This window comes from Geospiza fortis, unplaced genomic scaffold (genome assembly GCF_000277835.1).
Source record: "Geospiza fortis unplaced genomic scaffold, GeoFor_1.0 scaffold186, whole genome shotgun sequence".
Taxonomy (NCBI): Eukaryota; Metazoa; Chordata; class Aves; order Passeriformes; family Thraupidae; genus Geospiza; species Geospiza fortis.
In genome coordinates this window covers 3,601,274-3,617,823 of record NW_005054331.1, presented here as the reverse complement: position 1 = coordinate 3,617,823, position 16,550 = coordinate 3,601,274, and the positions used below count along the sequence as shown (strand labels likewise).

At 43.1% G+C, this 16,550-nt stretch overlaps 1 protein-coding gene across 1 annotated transcript in view; it reads right to left on the bottom strand.

Annotated features, from left to right (window-relative positions):
• Positions 1–721: 721 nt before the first annotated feature.
• Positions 722–16,550, bottom strand: part of PLXNC1 (plexin C1) — a gene marked incomplete at its 5' end in the record, with an annotated part of 70,607 nt that continues 54,778 nt past the window's right edge. Inside the window, 9 exons of the mRNA XM_031057555.1 lie at positions 722–3,980; positions 5,613–5,687; positions 5,789–5,929; positions 7,754–7,901; positions 8,342–8,505; positions 10,429–10,536; positions 10,625–10,656; positions 11,674–11,728; positions 15,927–16,030. Coding sequence (XP_030913415.1) covers positions 3,876–3,980; positions 5,613–5,687; positions 5,789–5,929; positions 7,754–7,901; positions 8,342–8,505; positions 10,429–10,536; positions 10,625–10,656; positions 11,674–11,728; positions 15,927–16,030 — 932 coding nt within the window. The remainder of the gene's footprint in view (positions 3,981–5,612; positions 5,688–5,788; positions 5,930–7,753; positions 7,902–8,341; positions 8,506–10,428; positions 10,537–10,624; positions 10,657–11,673; positions 11,729–15,926; positions 16,031–16,550) is intronic.

The window sequence follows — 16,550 nt, the reverse complement described above, 5'->3', positions numbered from 1 at the left end:
TCAGCTTCATGTTTCTGTCCCCAGCCGTGGTTGTGTCGGCAACGTGCTCTCTGCTGTCAGGGGAGGTTTATACAAACCAGGTAAGACTTGGAGGGCAGAAAAGGGGTAATAGCAGGAGGAGGAATGATGGTCAGCACCCGGTCTGTGGGCTACCTTTCCCAGTTGGTCCCAGGCTTTCTGTGTGAAAGCTTATTTCCTGTCCCTAAGCACCTTCTCCTGAAAGAAGGATTACTGGGTTATCATCCTTTTTAACATGTTTAGTTTTTTAAAAGTATCATCACCCTCAGAGCCTTTGAGTGATGCAGTTGAAGTGAATATCCTGAAGGCTTTTTGGAGGTGTGGCAGGCATTGCACAATCAACCTGTCCCTGGCCTTTTGCTGCTTCCCACCAGGTGGGAAGGCAGCTGGGACTCCTCTGGCCCAGGGAATCCCCCTCCATTCAGACTCTGCAGCTGCTGGAATTTAGGCCAGTGCCTCCCCTCCCCAGCATCATCAGAAGTTATATTCTACCATCCTGTTCCTCTTCTTCCCAATTTCAGGCTGATGGAAGTGTGCTGTGCTGACCTGCATGGCTCTGTCCTGCACCCCTGCAGGGCTGGAGCTGCAGCACTGCTTCTCATCTGATGCCACTCTGTGTCTTACACTCCATTCCTTGCATGACCTTACATTGTTACCAGCTGTGTTTGCTTTCTTGAAGCCATTTTAAAGTACACAATCAAACTAACTTCCAAATGCTTTTATTCTAGATAAACCCATACAAACACCAACATGTATTTGTCTTTTGCACTTTTTTAACCATTCATTTTAAACAACAGATTAACTTCTGTACAACAGGAATTACTTTACACATTAGTAAGGTTTGACTTCAAACTAGATGACTGCAAAATAATGCTCTGTAAGCTAGTGTTAGAAACACGCTGTTTGCCATAGCAGTTTGCCTGTAAACATGGAAAGTTGAAGAGAAGTTTGCTTTTCATTTCTGAGGATGTGATTAGAACTGTTGTGTTGCCATATTACCCATAATAGTCAGAGGTGGTTCTTTTTCTCTGTGTGACAGTAATGACAAATTGCAGATACAGAAGGTGTGCCAATGTTTTGTGTGCTGACCCAAACCTACCAAAAGAGCCACAATCACTTAATTATACTTCACATCACTTAGTGAGATCCACTTGATGGGTTACAAAGTCCCAGTATGACTTAAAAATGGTTTACTAACAGAGTGACACTGTTTAGGAGGCTTGAATAAAAGGCAATAATCCTATTCCAGGCTGTAGGTAAAGCTACAGGGCCTGCTTCAACACATACTTAATCTCTAGAAATCATTAAAGCTATTGTAGCAAACAAGCAGTAGTACAAATACAGAATAGGACTGATTTTCATTTCCTCATCAATATAAACACATATAGTGAAGTTCACAGGATCAGACCCACGCAAACAGATTATATTTTACAGCTTTTCAAGCAGAAATGTTGGAGTTGTCTTTTCTGCCTGTACAGAAGGTTACTGTTGAACAAAACTATCACAGTTCATTTGAATGCACTGCCAGCAAACACCAGAAGCAGAAGAGAACTAACTGGAAAGTATAATCCACTCCTGCCTCTCCTTCAGTATCAATTACTGTGCTTTTTCTATTTAATTGATGCTGCTTTAAAAGGTTAGATTAAGAACAATAAAAATCAAGCCCTTACGTGCAGGTATTCCAAGCTTAAGTGCTAGTCAAGCCATGGTCCACTCTTTTAGGACAGAGGGCAAGATAGGTTAGAGGTGTGTGGGGTTTTTTCCAATCAAAATTGAACTTATCAAAATACATTGTGCCAGGCAGAGAACTGCTGAAAGTACTGCAACATTGTAGTGCAGTGTCCTGAACAAAGCCATACATTCCATCAAGTATAAAGTGTAAACTTAATAGCAAGTGTAAGACTTGAATTAAAAAAAGAAACCAACAAAGCCATCACAGTATGGGTTGGTTGGTGGCTGCCCTCTCTGGTATGCAAGAGGAACAACTTGTGCAATCACATGGTAGGGAGGGGGCAGAGCAGCAGGACCCTGTTTTGTGTTTACTTTTCTCCACATTAACAGCCTGCCTTGCTTCTGCCACTGGGATTGTGCCTGGGACCAGCTGCCTTTGTGACCAGGGCAGGCGGCATTAGCACCGATGCCTGAGCTCTGGGGCTCCTCCAGCTCAGCACCGTGTGCCCTTCCACTGCCTGGGAACCCTGTGCAGACAGCTCTGGCTGCTCACAGCCCCAGCACTGGCTTTCTGTACCAAACCTGGGCCACCTGTGCCATTCACAGCCCATGGCACCTTTCCCACTGCCAAGGCAGGTGACAGCTCTGCCCTCTCCCATGGGCCACTGTGCTACATCACTCACCTGCAGTGGTGGATCTCTCCAGAAATGTGTATAAATGTATCTCCTTGTCATGAATGCCTTACCTCTAATCTAAGGGCACGTGACAGCCTCAGAACGTGCCTCCTGTGGCTGAAGTAGAGTCCATGCTGACAAACCATTTCAGCTCTGTAGGAGAGGGTAGGGTTGTGCTGGTGCTGTAGCAGAGCTGGAGCCACGGCTGCTCCTCTGTGGCTTTGCTCAGAAGCCACTGCCCCAGCCCCATCCCAGCAGCACAGCCATGCCCCTGCTTGTCAGCTGGGCCGACTTTACCCACCAATGCAAGGGTAATGGACACCTTATTCCAAAATGGCCAAGCCTCAAAAAACCCCAGCTGGACTAAGGCAGACAGTTACCCCTCCCCAGCCCAACCCCAGCAAGTTTGTATCAGTATCTCAAACCCCAGTCTTCCTGTTCTTAAATATTATTAAACCAACCTTTGAGCTGACCCCCCACATGCTGGCTTTAGGTCTGTGAGGCCCTTGTACACAGATAGCATGGCTGGCCAGGACCATCACACTGATGCATGGGCTAATCATGCACCTGAGTACAGCTTTGTGCACCAAAGTGCAGCCATGGGCAGCTGCTTCATCAAATCACAAGTGTCCTGATGCAGTGCAGTTTCAGCTGTGAAGCTGCTCACAAGTGTTTCACAGCTTATTTAAGGATGGAAAAGTCAAAAATGTAAACACAGACTGATGGTAGCTGAATGCGCTTCTCCAAAAGCCTCCCCTCACCTCTTCCTCTCAGTGGTTTGCTTCACTTTGGACATGGAATTTCTAACCTAACAAAGGTAAGTCTGCCATGTGGCATTTGGCCTTCCAACCTCAGACCCACTGTGTCTGCTAAACACAGTTATCCTCAGTGTCACTTTGGTGCCAGGTTGTTGTTGGGTTTTTTTGATGTGTTTGAGGTTGAGATTTTTTTTGTATTTTTCTTTTGTTTTGGTAGTTTTCTTTTTTTTTGTTTGTTTTTTTGGTGGTTTATTTTTTCTGAACAGGATCTAGCGAACATTTGACTGGAAGGAAGGAAACTGCAGCTGACCCGTATTCTCACCCTCACAGTTTGCCAAGCTGCTGAAAGGATGTGGTCAAACATCAGCTTTTTCTCTTAAAAAAAAGAGGTAAGCAACTTGCAAGTTCACGTGGGCAACTCTGAACTTACAGTGTATTTTGCACATCTCCTATGACCTTATTTTAAAGTAAGCCAAAAGCTTACTAGATGTTTTTTTTGAACCAAAGGGTTATGTGTGCTCAAGTACCTAAAAATGCTGACCCTGCCAACATTAGGTTCACTTTCACATGCCCCTGTGTGAATATGTAACCATGCCCATATTTCACTCCCAATCGTCGATTATGTGGAATGGTCAGAGCGGAGAAGAGTGTCCAAACGTTTCAAACCCTGTACACAAAGTCAGTCAAAACAGTTTTGGGAGCAGTAGCACTAATAGAAAATCCCCCACAGTGGTGCTGTGAGTCAGTGCTCTGCTCAATGCCATTTGCATTTTTTCTTTTCATCAAATAAGGCTTTTACTTGCTGGAGCTGTTTCTGGACTTCTTCAAACCCCCGTTCTCGCTCGAGTTTGCTGATAATCTGTTAACAATTAGCAAAAGAGAGAATAATTTTTTTAATGCTTATTTTACTTGCTGTTTTATAAAGCCTGTTTTTCTGTACAACTACTGACAGAAAAATGCATTGAGTGCCTGCTTATCTGTAAACATTCTTCTCCGACTTTAACACTTTATTTTGGTAGTTTTCCCTTCAAGTCATTCTGATCACAGGATTTGCAACACTTCCACAAAAGAATGACTGAGCCAAGCAAAAAAAATCCAAAACAAACCCAACACATGCTCATCTCTCAGAGTGTGAGGCAAGGCCAGTGATCCAGCTTTTACCCTACAGAAGATTTCCAAGTGGTATTTCATTTCTCTTCCTCTGCCCTATAAGCCAAGAGCAATAAACTGCCTCTTTTCCTCTAACTCACCCACTTGTCTCTGGCCCAGGTGATAGAATGGAGCACTACTGCTGTCTGAAATCTCTGCTGGCAATGCTACACAGGGACAGGTCTCAGTAAACAATGAAAGAGATTTAGCTGCTCCCAGTCAAAGGCCAGGGGGGGAAGAGCAGAGGGAAGATTTCCTTCTAAGGATGGGCTATGTTTAGCAAGTACTAGCTTCAAAAAAGCAAAAATGGGCACTAAGACTAGAAAGTACACTGGATTCTCCTGTATCAATCATTTTAATGAGCTTAATAAAGGATGATGCCATTTTGAGTATCATCCCAAGCTTGTTTCAAGAGGCGAAGATTTGATGCTGAATCCAGGTAATTTGGAATGTTAGAGATCAGAAGTGGTAAGCCAGCTAACAGGTGACTGAGAGCTGGATGGCTACAGCAAGTGCTGGTGCTGTGCTACTGAGGATGAAAGAGAGAAAGGCCTGGTTGCTGGGAAACCCAGACAACCTGCTGGAAGCATAAGGAGGCCTTCAGGCAACACACCCCAGCTGGCTCTTATCTGAGTCCCTGCACAGGCACACGCAGCCTCTGTTAAGGATGCTGAACAAAATGGAGTGGAGAATCCTGTCATGCAAAGTGGAGGACAGGGATTTTCTTAGAAAGCAGCTTAGAGGTAGCCTGTGACTAAGTACTTTCAGCTGAGAAAAGATTTCTTTTGTTAGTAATAGCAGGGACTGGAAACTATAGCTGCTTCTTTTTAAGAGAAAGACTATTAGAGGAGAGCATTAAGACAGCTATGATGGAAAAGAAGCAGACACCTCTTGCTTTAAGGCTGTGTGCTCCACTGAGGTGTTTGCACTGACTGTTAAATCAAGAACCCTGGTGCTACAGTCTAATCTGATTCTGAGCCTCCAGGGAAATTGAGTGCATGCACAGGAGTTGTGACAGGCATTTGCAGAGACTCTGCAAACACAGTATAGCAAGAAGCCTTGGCTATATAGGAACTTCCTCAAAACTGCAGGGAATATGTTATTGCTACTGTCTCTGTGCAATGCAGCAGTGACAGTAAAGGGCACTGACAAACCTTTGGCCTGTGCCCCCTCGGAGGGGTGGGGGCTGCAACCGCCCTGGGGGCTGTGCTGCTCCAGCCCCTCCCAGCTCAGCAGCAGCCACGGCTGCATTACGGAGGGGCTGCCTTGGGAGTGGCACCCAGCCCTTGGTTACTATGTTACCCCACATTAATGATTCAGCTGAAATTCCAGATGTGCTTACCTCATCATAGTATTTCACTATGTATTTGTAGATTTCAAACAAGGCCACTTTCTCATTAAATTCATTTTCATGTTTCTAAAACAGACAACAGTTCTGGTAAGACACTTCTCCTTAAAAAAAAAAAAAAACAACAACTTAACATGAAAGCAAATGAAGTTGCTGCTTCTCAACCATACCTTAGATTCCTGAGCTAGAAATTCTTCAACCTCTGCAGTGGTCAATGGAGGCAGATCCCTGATGGCTTTGTAGTACGCTTTCACCTCCTTCTTGTAGAGAGGAATGTCCTTAGCATAGAGAAGTTTATTTGTCGGTGCTTCCTTAAAAGAAAAAAATTGAAGCCTTGTAACTTTTCACAGCACAGATTTCCTAATGTTCCACCTCCACACAGTTAATTACATCTAATTGTGTCTGTGTGACTCATTTTTCTTTGCTGTGCTTATATGCAAGGAACCAAGATTATGAAACAAAGATGCAAACCAGAGGCAGGATTTCACTAATAGTGTATTGTGTTTCATGACAATTGCCATGTAATTATTTCTATTGACATCAGAATTGATGACTTTTTGTTCCCCAGACATATTTTTCTTTCTCACTTCCTTACAGATTCCTAGACATGAAAGATTAAGAAAGCTGAACCAAAGGGTCTGAGGCCAAAACCCAATTTACATTCAAGATACAGCAGTACTGCTGAAAGGAAAGTTCCCTGGCAGTGACACACCAGAGAGTCTTGTTAGGTGCTGTCCTGGCAGAGGTTCCCCTGAATCTCTTTGGTCCCTACTACTCCTTTCCCTCAGGGGTTTGAGAGCATGGAGAACTGACAGCCAGACACACAAAGCCAAAGGGATTTTTCTTCACCCCAGGACTTCAACAACCCCGGTCAGCATTAACCTATCCAGGAGCTTTAGGCTCATTTGAGGAAATAAGTGCTGATGCTTGTGATAGGAGCCAAAGCCCCACCTGGAAAACTGATTTTCAGAATGTAAAAGTGGGGGCTGGTAGTTTCCTGTTTAAGCTCTAGGCAATAAATGACATAACCTTGTGTTATGTTGTCACCACTGCTTCCAATGTGTGATGAAGTAATTTAAATGTTTGTTTTCTAAATGGCTAAAAGATGTCTCAAGATAAAAACCTAAAAATCATGAAGGTAAATACACTTTAGTACTAAAAGGTCACAAGATTTGCTGCATTGCAAACCTTTATCAGGTTTCAGCACCCCTTTTCAAATAGCTAACAGAAGCTGTTGTTTCAACAATTCTGCACAGTGGATGTTAAACATAGAAACCTAACAACCATGCTCATTTGCAGTTTTTCCATCAAGGAAGTGATGTGATTAGCTTTAATTTATGATACTTCACTCCTAAAGTAAGAGAAACAAGCACATTAATTGCTATTTACCTTTAACAGATAAGCAGTTGGATTAGATCACATAGGAAATTAGTCCATTTTTATTTAAATTCTTTCAAGCTAAAAAGTTTCTGGCTAAAAAGTTTTCTTGGTAGTATGAGCCTGAACAAAAGCCTCCTGCTTTGGTCCAAAGAAAAGGAAAATACCCTGGGGAAAAAGGAAGTATTTCTGATCCCCGGAGTTCTGGATACTATACTAAAGAGTTTTTGAATGTAAGATTCCTGAACTTGTTGCTCCAGCAAATAATTTTGCATATAAAAAGGGAGCAGCTAATATATGTGAAAGGAACTGTTTCAATCTTCAGAGGTCTTTCAGTATTGTTACAGCTTCTACTAGCTTATTGTGTGTGTTTTCTGCACACTGGTGTGTGACAGAAAATTTGGACTACTTATCAAATAATGTTAATACTTTTAAGACATTTGTGTAAAACTTCATTAGAACTTTACAGTTTCCATCTTCTGCCACCTATTGTGTAAACACACTGTGCAGAACTGAACTGCAGAGAAAACAAGCAGCAGTTAACTATAAATAAGGCATTTTCATAGCTATATCTGTCTACTGGTGAATTCTTCAGTCTCAGGAGACAGAGCAACGAGGAATGGAAACCCAGCTTAATTAGGCCCCTGACAATTCTGCCCCCAATATCAGCAGATCCAGGATTTCATCATCTTTATCATTATACATTTGAAAAAGACATTGGTTGAGAAAGTAGGAGAAGACTGGAGGGGCAGCATTACCTTCCCCAGTGTCTGTTCTGCGAGAGAAAAGGCATCCATGAAGGCCTGTGCGATTACAGACAAACAGCCATCTATGTGTGAAGTCTTCTTAATGTCAAAGACAAACTGGGGATTCTTCAGTATGTTCACCCAGAAGCGAAGAGGAAGACTAGACAGGAGAAAGAACAAACATCTTTAAAATCAACCACTCAAGTAGCACAACTGCTTTAAAATGGTCCTTAATTGCAGCTGCACTCACGGAACAAAGCACATTCCTGGCTGCTTCTTCACACTAAAAAAGGGGTCAGGGAACAAAGGCTACAGAGCAAACACATCTGTCAGGCACCCAGCTTCAAATAATGCTCCCACTCTGCAGCTCCTTCTTTCAGAGTGTGAAGTCGGTGTGCAGGCTGCACAGACCTCGAAGCTCTGGTGGTTTGTGTTGTATTAAATCAATACACTAAAGTTACAGTTATCCACAAAGCCAAACCACATCTTATTCCCAGACATGCCAAAATCATATTCTTCTGCTCACACCTGACACATTTCATTTTTGCAGCTACATGTTCAGAGAGCACACACACCCCTGTGTATATCCTGTAGGCATACCTGTTGGTTTTCCATATGTGAACCACATCAGGATCAGTAATTTTTTTGCTCTCAGCCTGGGCATCCAAAAAGTCAAAAAAGTATTTGATAGCAACAGGTGCTTTATTGTTGGGTAAACTCCAAATGCTCCTGAAGAGCTTTTCAACAACTGAATGAATTGCCACCTGAAAAGGAACAAAGTTAATATTTTGTTAATATTACACAAGCAAAGAATACCTCAGAGAGCTGTGTGTGCCCCGGGACAGCTACGCACTGAAATTACAATATGCTTGTGGCAAACATCAAGGCCATAGGTTATTGGCAAACAAGACAGTAACAAAAATGAAACTACAGCACATCACAATGCGCTCCTTCCATATGTCACATGTCCCGTTGTTCTGCTTAGAGGAGAATCATGGTGATAAAATCTGTGATAAATCACAGGTGGGAAGAACCACTTGGGCTAATAAAGACAACATCCACTCTTGGGATACTGTTGCCACTGTTGCTAAAAGCATTTGAAATTTGTGACTGGAATTAAGAGGGAGGTGAGAAAAAAGCAGTTTAGCCACTTTCCTAGGGCACTGGTCTTCCAGGTGCCATCTGTGACACAAGCTCAACACATGTGCTCATCAACACTTCACAGCCAAGTGGCTCTGGCACTTGATCTAATTCTAGAATAACAGCTTTGGGTGCTATAAGACACTAATATTAGAGAGAAGAACTGAAAACTGGATATTTCTGATGCATAAGCAAAGATACTTGGCTCATTAAAGGAAGAGTTTGCTTGCTGCTGGACTCCCTGACATAATCACAGACTATTTTTCAGTAGAGGCAAACAGAGCAAAACACTGTTTTGTGTTTTATTTCTTCACATCTGTTCTGAAACTCAGTTCAGCCCAATCTTCTCTTGACAAGAAGGATTTAATCATATCCCAGGGTCTTGATAAATTCTGGCCGGTTCATTTCATGGGGTAAACTCTGTGATTGTGTCTGTGTGCATGTATGGGAGAGAGGGGAGCAGAGAGAGAGATGGTGAGATGCAATTTCCTTTAGTGCACAGCCTATCATGAGAGGAATTTCACAGCAAAGAATATCACAGCTCTGTTGTTCAGGGCAGTGTCCTACTTTGGAGAAGATGATTAATTTAAAGCCCTTTAAAAAGCCTGTTTCTAAAAAGCCTGATCTTTTCTTCTGTACCTCAGTCTTCCACCCCAAGACATTACTGGTTTACTCCAGCATTTCCTGAGGGCTCGTGTTAGTTTTCACAGGTAATGAGAAATGACCAGTCTTCACTCTCACTTTGGGGACTGTCCCAAATTACTTCAGATGCTGTCAACAGTCTAATTAAATAATGATTGATAGACTTTTAAATGCAAGAAGGCTAAAATCATCATCCCTTCAGGCCTCTTGCACAGCTCAGTGTTGTGCACCCATGAATATTTTATGCAATATGCTGTTGCAAAGAGCTTTCTAAGCATTTGGAGTTAAGTCAGAAACAAGACCACGTTATGGGAGGGAGTGAGCAGGACTTATTCCTAAGCAATGCACATTGTATAAATTAGGTACTTATATTATAAATCCTAAGGACCTTGCTTTTAAAGTTAATCTAGTTATTTTGAATGCCTAATCTGAAACCATAACAGATTATTTCATTTTGTGGGCAGTATCTCGTGAAACTCAGGCTTCAGAAGTCATCTCTAAGCTGGGCAAACTCTAGAGCAGAGTGAGGAGATTGTTGAATGAAAGCTGTCATTCCAGAGGGGCTCATTCTCACTCTATGGAACTCTGTGGTAAAACTCACTTTCCTTAGGCTAAACAACAACCTTTTTCTTTAACCTGAGAAGAAGGTTGTGCTTACTAAGGAGATACTATGTGTAATCAGACAATTTTAGAACTCTAGTATTAGAAAACCTGAAATGTGTCTGTCTTTGCAAATGGTCATACCCCATAGTTAGCGCAGTGATTTTTGCATGCTACCTTTTCATTTAACATTTGATTTACACTCAGGAAGTCTGCACTACTTCTGGTTTAGTTTGTGTTTCTGTTATGCCAAACTATCCAAGCCAACACCAGCCCTCCCCCAAAATAAAGCCTTTACAGTTTACCTTGGTGGACAGAAGTTTTGTGAGATACATTTCTTTCACTTTGAATTTTTGCTTTCCTTTGTGACCTGCTCCCTTCACATCTTTGTTTGCTTCCGAGTCTGGTAAAATCTGTCACAAAGAGATTAGAGAGATTACACAGATCCAAATACAGCTTAGTATTAAATCTACCACTTAGCAGTGGAATGATTCAACTCACCAAATGACAGTGTTCATCTGAGTAGTCCACATCTAAACAACAAAAGCAGAGAGCCATTAATGAAACACACAGCTACAAGCTTGTGAGTTCTGTTGGGCTCTGGGCCGTGCAGCAGGGTGCATCCAAGATGCCAAACAAGCAGAGTCAGTGTCATCCTTTCCTGCCTGCAGTGTGGGGGATGCCTCTGAGAAATGCATGGACCCTGCGCACCTCCCTAGTGCCAACCTGTAGCTTGGAGCGCTATGATACAGCATCCTATCTGCTGCTGGGGTAAGCTGGCAGCAATCCCAGCTCCTCTGAAAGGAGGACAAGATGAGACGATTGCAGTGGTTTAAGCCTCTAGGAGCGCTGAGTGCAGGTGGGCTGAGGTCAGGCTTGAACACAATGGCTGGGAACAAACAACCTCAGCTTTGCTGAGGGAGAGATGCACATCTCGCCTAACTTTGAAGATAAGGAAACACATGTTAGGAGTGTGTTTCTTCACAGGGCCTACAGAAAGTTCTACCCTCATCCACCAGCTGGGTCAGAGCAACCTGCATCACAGGGCTAGGTGAGATGAACTGGCCCCCTGCAAGCACCCTTTATCTACTGACATGCTGCTCAGACAGTGAAGTCAAAGCTTTCAGAAACACACTCAAGAGAATAAGGAAAATTCCCAAACAGTGGGGGTTTATCATTTGTGTTTCTGCACAGTGCAGCACTATGGCTGAGATGCACAGCTCGGGACACCAAGCAGAGAGACTTGTTCCCTCTCTTTGTGTCACCTGGACTTCCCTGTCCTGCTTTCCTGCCTATGAGCCTGTATCTCTAGGCAAGCATTTGCTGAGGACTGTAAGCCCTTCTGTCCTTTCCTTTGCCTTCTTTCTTCCTTTTAGGCCCACTGTGCCTGCCAGTGGCCCAGAGCCAGGGCTCTTCATTTGGCTCAACTATATCAAAGCACCAATTCCTCTGACCTCCTGTTGCCCAAGACACAATCTGTCAGAGCTCAGTTCTCTGCATTCCCAACCATTCTGCACAAAAGTTGAAATGGGTCACAGTGAGTTTGTTACCTGATCGGGTATTTGCCTTCTTTTTGAAGACTTTTATGGTTGCTCCATTTGAAATCTGAAAGAAAAAACAAACATATCATGCTGAAACAGAAGTGCTTAGAATTCACAAAAGCCCCAGTTTCATTTCCTCTGTCCCTCAGCCTGTGGCAGTGCAGGACAGCCCAGCCTGCTTTGTTCTCACCACAGTGTGCACAGCCTTCAGCAGGCAGCCAGGGCTGGGCTTTCAGCACGGGCAGTGGCTGCACCTCTTCAGCACTACCCAGCCATGTGGGAAGCCACCTCATCCAGTGCACCAGCCTTGAAGACTTTTCCCTTCCTTTGATTTTTCTGGTTCAGCCCATATGTGGACATTTTAATTTTCATGTATTGCTCTGTGCTGTTTCTTGCATCCATTTTTCTATAGATTGCTCAGGTTAAATTATCTGCACCCAGTGCAACAAAATCTTATGGGAAGGTGAGGCAGAGAGGTGCACACAAAGGTGAATTCTCTTCTGCTCCCCTTTCTTTCAGCTCAGTCTGTTCTACCCATATCCTGTGGAGGGGCCATTCTGAGGATTTAGCCTGGTGCTCCCAAGAACTATTTTCAAACTGAGCAAAATATTTTTACACCGTAAGATCAAGATCAATATCTTACCATCTTGGGATTTCTAGGAAAATCTACCTCCTCCTTCCCTAAATTTATAGTGTTGCCAGGATGTTACTCATTATCTTTAAAACAAACTGGCAAGCCATGCTTTTATTGTCAAAGAGTAACTAAAAAATGGCTCCCACTGAGAACTACACCACTGCTCTGCTATCAAATGTTGAGTCTTGCCAAGTGCTAGTGTACTTGCCTCTATAATTACAAAAACAACCGGCCAGTTCTAGGAAGGGATCTCTGCCAAAATAATTTAAGTGTTTTTTAAACCTTGGCAGCCAGCCTGGTGTGAGAAACCAGCTTAAACATTAAGATACTCTATCAAAAGCTGTGTCTTGTGCCAAAAAAATCTGCACTTACATTTGCTCCTGGAAAGCAAATGCAATCTATTTTATGATTTTTTTGCAGAGATTCCATCTATCATACAGACTTTCAGAACTATTTTAGATAGCACAGAACACTTGAAAACCACACTACAAATAGGAATATGCTGTAAGGCTAGCTTGTGAGGGGACACCAACACCCAGACAGTCCTCCTACTTGGCCCTGGAGACAGATAAACAGGAACAGTGCTACCCAGCAGCTCACCCCCTCCCAGAGCAATGTGGGACACATGCTGCCTCCATTCCCTCCCCAAGAGGTAGGAGGGCAGCTCAGTGCTGAAATGTGTTGACTTCTGTCCTCAGGGAGATGGCAGAGCTCACAGGGAGAACTGTGCTTCCCTCCAGGATCTGAGGCATTGCTGCAGAGCAGCCATGACCAAAGCCCACACTCTAGGTTTTATTTTTGGGACAAATTATGCTTTTAGCAGTGAGTAGACTATGCTTTCTCTTTATCATTACTGCAGCAGCCATACTTGCTGTTTCTTACAGTATGATCCAATTTAAAAAAAAAATTTAAAAACTCCTTCTTTTTGCATCTTGCTGCCTAAATCACTTTTTGTGATGGGCTGGTCCCATGGACACCCGAAAAAATTTTTGCTTTGTCAGTTGCATTATTGAGGGGGACAAACAGGGAGAAGAGAGATCTCTTCCAATCCAGACAACATGGAATACAGCTACTTTGCAAAACAGAAGACATGGTAGTGTGTCTTTATGCCTCTTGCTCCCCAGGCCTCCTGTCCTCACTGTAATCCAGTCCTTGCCAGTGAGCTCCCAGGATCACATTCAGTTTTGCTTGATGGGGCTCTGCCTGCTCCTGGAATGTGTGGTACTCTTAACAGTTGAGAAACTGGAGATCTGTGACTGGACAGCAGATCTGAAAGTGACTGTCCAACTCTCTTCTTGTGTGGGGAATGAGATGTCAGGATAATTAGCAACTTTCTTGTCATGGCTTGTGGTTATTCTCATGGAAGTGATAGTACAGACCTCATAAATAAACATATTGAGAAACCTCCTAGGAGCCAAAAAATAGAGCAAAAGTAGCACACAGGCCAGAGGCATAACAGAGTCTAACAGAACAGTGGATTTTCTTCTCTTCACAAGCACTACACAAAAATGCAAATGCATCATTCTTGCATATTTTAAAAATCAGTGTAGAAACTAAGTGTACTTTTTCAAGATTGACTGGTGACTCTGGGACCTTCACAACACAACCCTCATACTCCAGTGTCTTAAAAACGTTTGATGGTACTTCCCAATTTCAAACATCTGGATACTTTCTAGCATTTAAGGCTGGTAAACAAAAAGAAAAATTCAGGCTTGTCACAAAACTCAAGGCATTGTTGAAATGTAAGTTGTAATTTCTAAGGCAATGTTACTGCCCTCACAGAGTGTATGCAATGTTCCTTTTTCTTGCTATCTAGACACTTTTACATTCCTTTTTGCATCAATATGCACACAAGAAAATAAACTAGATGCTAATGGCTAATACTTGCCACTAAGCCACTGCCTAAAATGCCACTTTTGCCTAAAATGTACATTATTTTGTCAGTGTCAGAAAATGTGAACTAAAATATGGAAGAGACATGCAGTACAATTTCCATAAGGCAGCTGCTAAGCTATAATTAGTGTAGTTACAGCTTTGCAAAAACAACTGTGCCTCCTACCTAACTTGCATCTGCAGGAAACCCTTGCCTGCAGAAACCTCAGACAAAACAAGGGCTGGGACAAAGATACCCAGGGATGACAGAGACCAGTGGAGCAGATTTACTTGCCATGAGGTCTGACACCCATGAGCCACAGCATGCCATGAGCTCCAGGCATACAGAAGGCTGCTGGGGAAAGCAGGGAGCACCTGCAATAGCTGCCTGTGGTAAAGAGGGCAGGCACTGCTGTATTGGACAGAAGTTCCAACACCCAATCTAATTCAAATGTACACTGACCCGTGCTGTACAGGCTCTAAACTGCAACACTACAATGTCCTAATTTGTACAAAATCTCTACAAGGAGGAGGTCACACATTCACCTATAGACAAGATTCAAGACAGGCACAGGAAAAGCCACTGGATGGTGACTCAGGACATCTGGGTTCACTGTTGAACCCCTGTGAGGTGAGGAGAGCAACAAATGCCTGCAGAAATCTGTAAAGTGACTTCAAATGACATTGCTTCATATCTAAGCAGCCTTGTTCTCTGGCCAGGATACAAATTTCTGCTAAAAATCCTTGTTTCTCTATAGATGGCACAGTATTTGCTCATGCAGACAGCAACATGTTCCGTGTTGGCTCAGGTTCCTCAGCACCATACTGCACTGCACAGCACAGACCTATGGCAGCAAAACTTCTAAATCAATAAAAATTTATGAACTTGTTAAGAGCCAGACTTTCAAATTCAATGAGGCATGAGGAAAGACCTGTAAAAGCACTCAGCATGATAACCTCCATTTCCAAAATCCATCTGTAAGCATCACATGTGAACTTCCATATCACCTGAGGCCAATCACCTGCTGCACATTTTCCTCCAACATCTCACTCTCTGTTTTGACTGGTGTCACTGAAAACTCCTCAGAGAGGAAATGCTGCTTGCTTTGCTTTCACTGTGTGCTACACCCAGGAGGGCTCTGCCACCAGTTGCAGTTTTGTGTGTTGTTGCAATGATGGACAGATTATTGCAGCATGGCAAACAACTGCTTTACAGGGGCAACTGGAAGCAGAGGGGAAGACATGGTACAAGTGCCAACAGCAGATGGAAGCAAAAACAGAGAGAGAAAAAGGCAAGGAAACTGACATAGGAGGTATCAAGAAAAGAGGGAGAAAAGCCATCAATCCTTTTTATTCTGACTCACAATGAGATTTCAAAAGTATCAATACTGCCTGTTCAGATAATCAAAATATGAGGCAGGATGAGGTAAACAGTTGCTCATGGTGCAACAAAATCTCAACAGCAGAGACTCAAAAAGACCCAAGGCAATGCTCGTAGCTGGAATTCAGATTTTGTTTTAAATGAAATGCTTGACAGAAGTAACAGTTTACCTGGTATGTTTGAACCAAGCAACCCTGCAACAAGGAAACCTCTGAAAAGTAACAGAAAACATGACTCATTGGCAAGAATGTTGTGTGCCACACAATTCTTTCCTTCTGTTGATGATGCTTAGCTATGACTTCAAGCTGTGCAGATCACATTTGAGAGCTGTGGAGAAACATCTTCTCAACTCACTGGTCTGGCTTCTGTGCTTACCTCGTAATGGCCGATGGTATTGAGTTTCCTTATCCCATCATCCATCACCTCTGAGGAGCCATCAATATCTAACAATTCTCTTTGCTGCTCCTCAGACACAAGTTCTGCAGTAGGACAGCAACAGAAAACAATTACACTCCAATGGCATTATCACTGTACTGACATTTGTAAAGAAAAATAACACCCAACTATTTTTGGACCAGTGACTCCCAACTGAGCTGCTTCTCTCTATCCTTGCTAGGTCACATGAAAGTGGTTTTGCACTCTCACACTTCTGATTCCTTTTCTGGGGTGACAGCCTGGGTGGCTTCCCTTTCAGCAGGTTTTGGTGCTTCACTCTGTGTTGGTCAAGGCAGAGTTTTTGGAGGTGCTTTCACCTAATCACTATTCTGCTGCACAAGTGTGTCCTGCTGTAAAGGCTGCATTGGGATTAGAAGAAAGGTTCCACAAGCCACTTCTAAGAGATCACTAAAATGAGCTGTACAAGACTGACATAGTACTTGTGAAGGGTGGTCAGGCACTGGTAAAGGATATAGACATCAAGACATCAGATATGAAAGTAAATTATGAGCACTTGCCAACATAGAGTCTGAGATGGTGAGGAAGTATCGACATCTTAGAGAG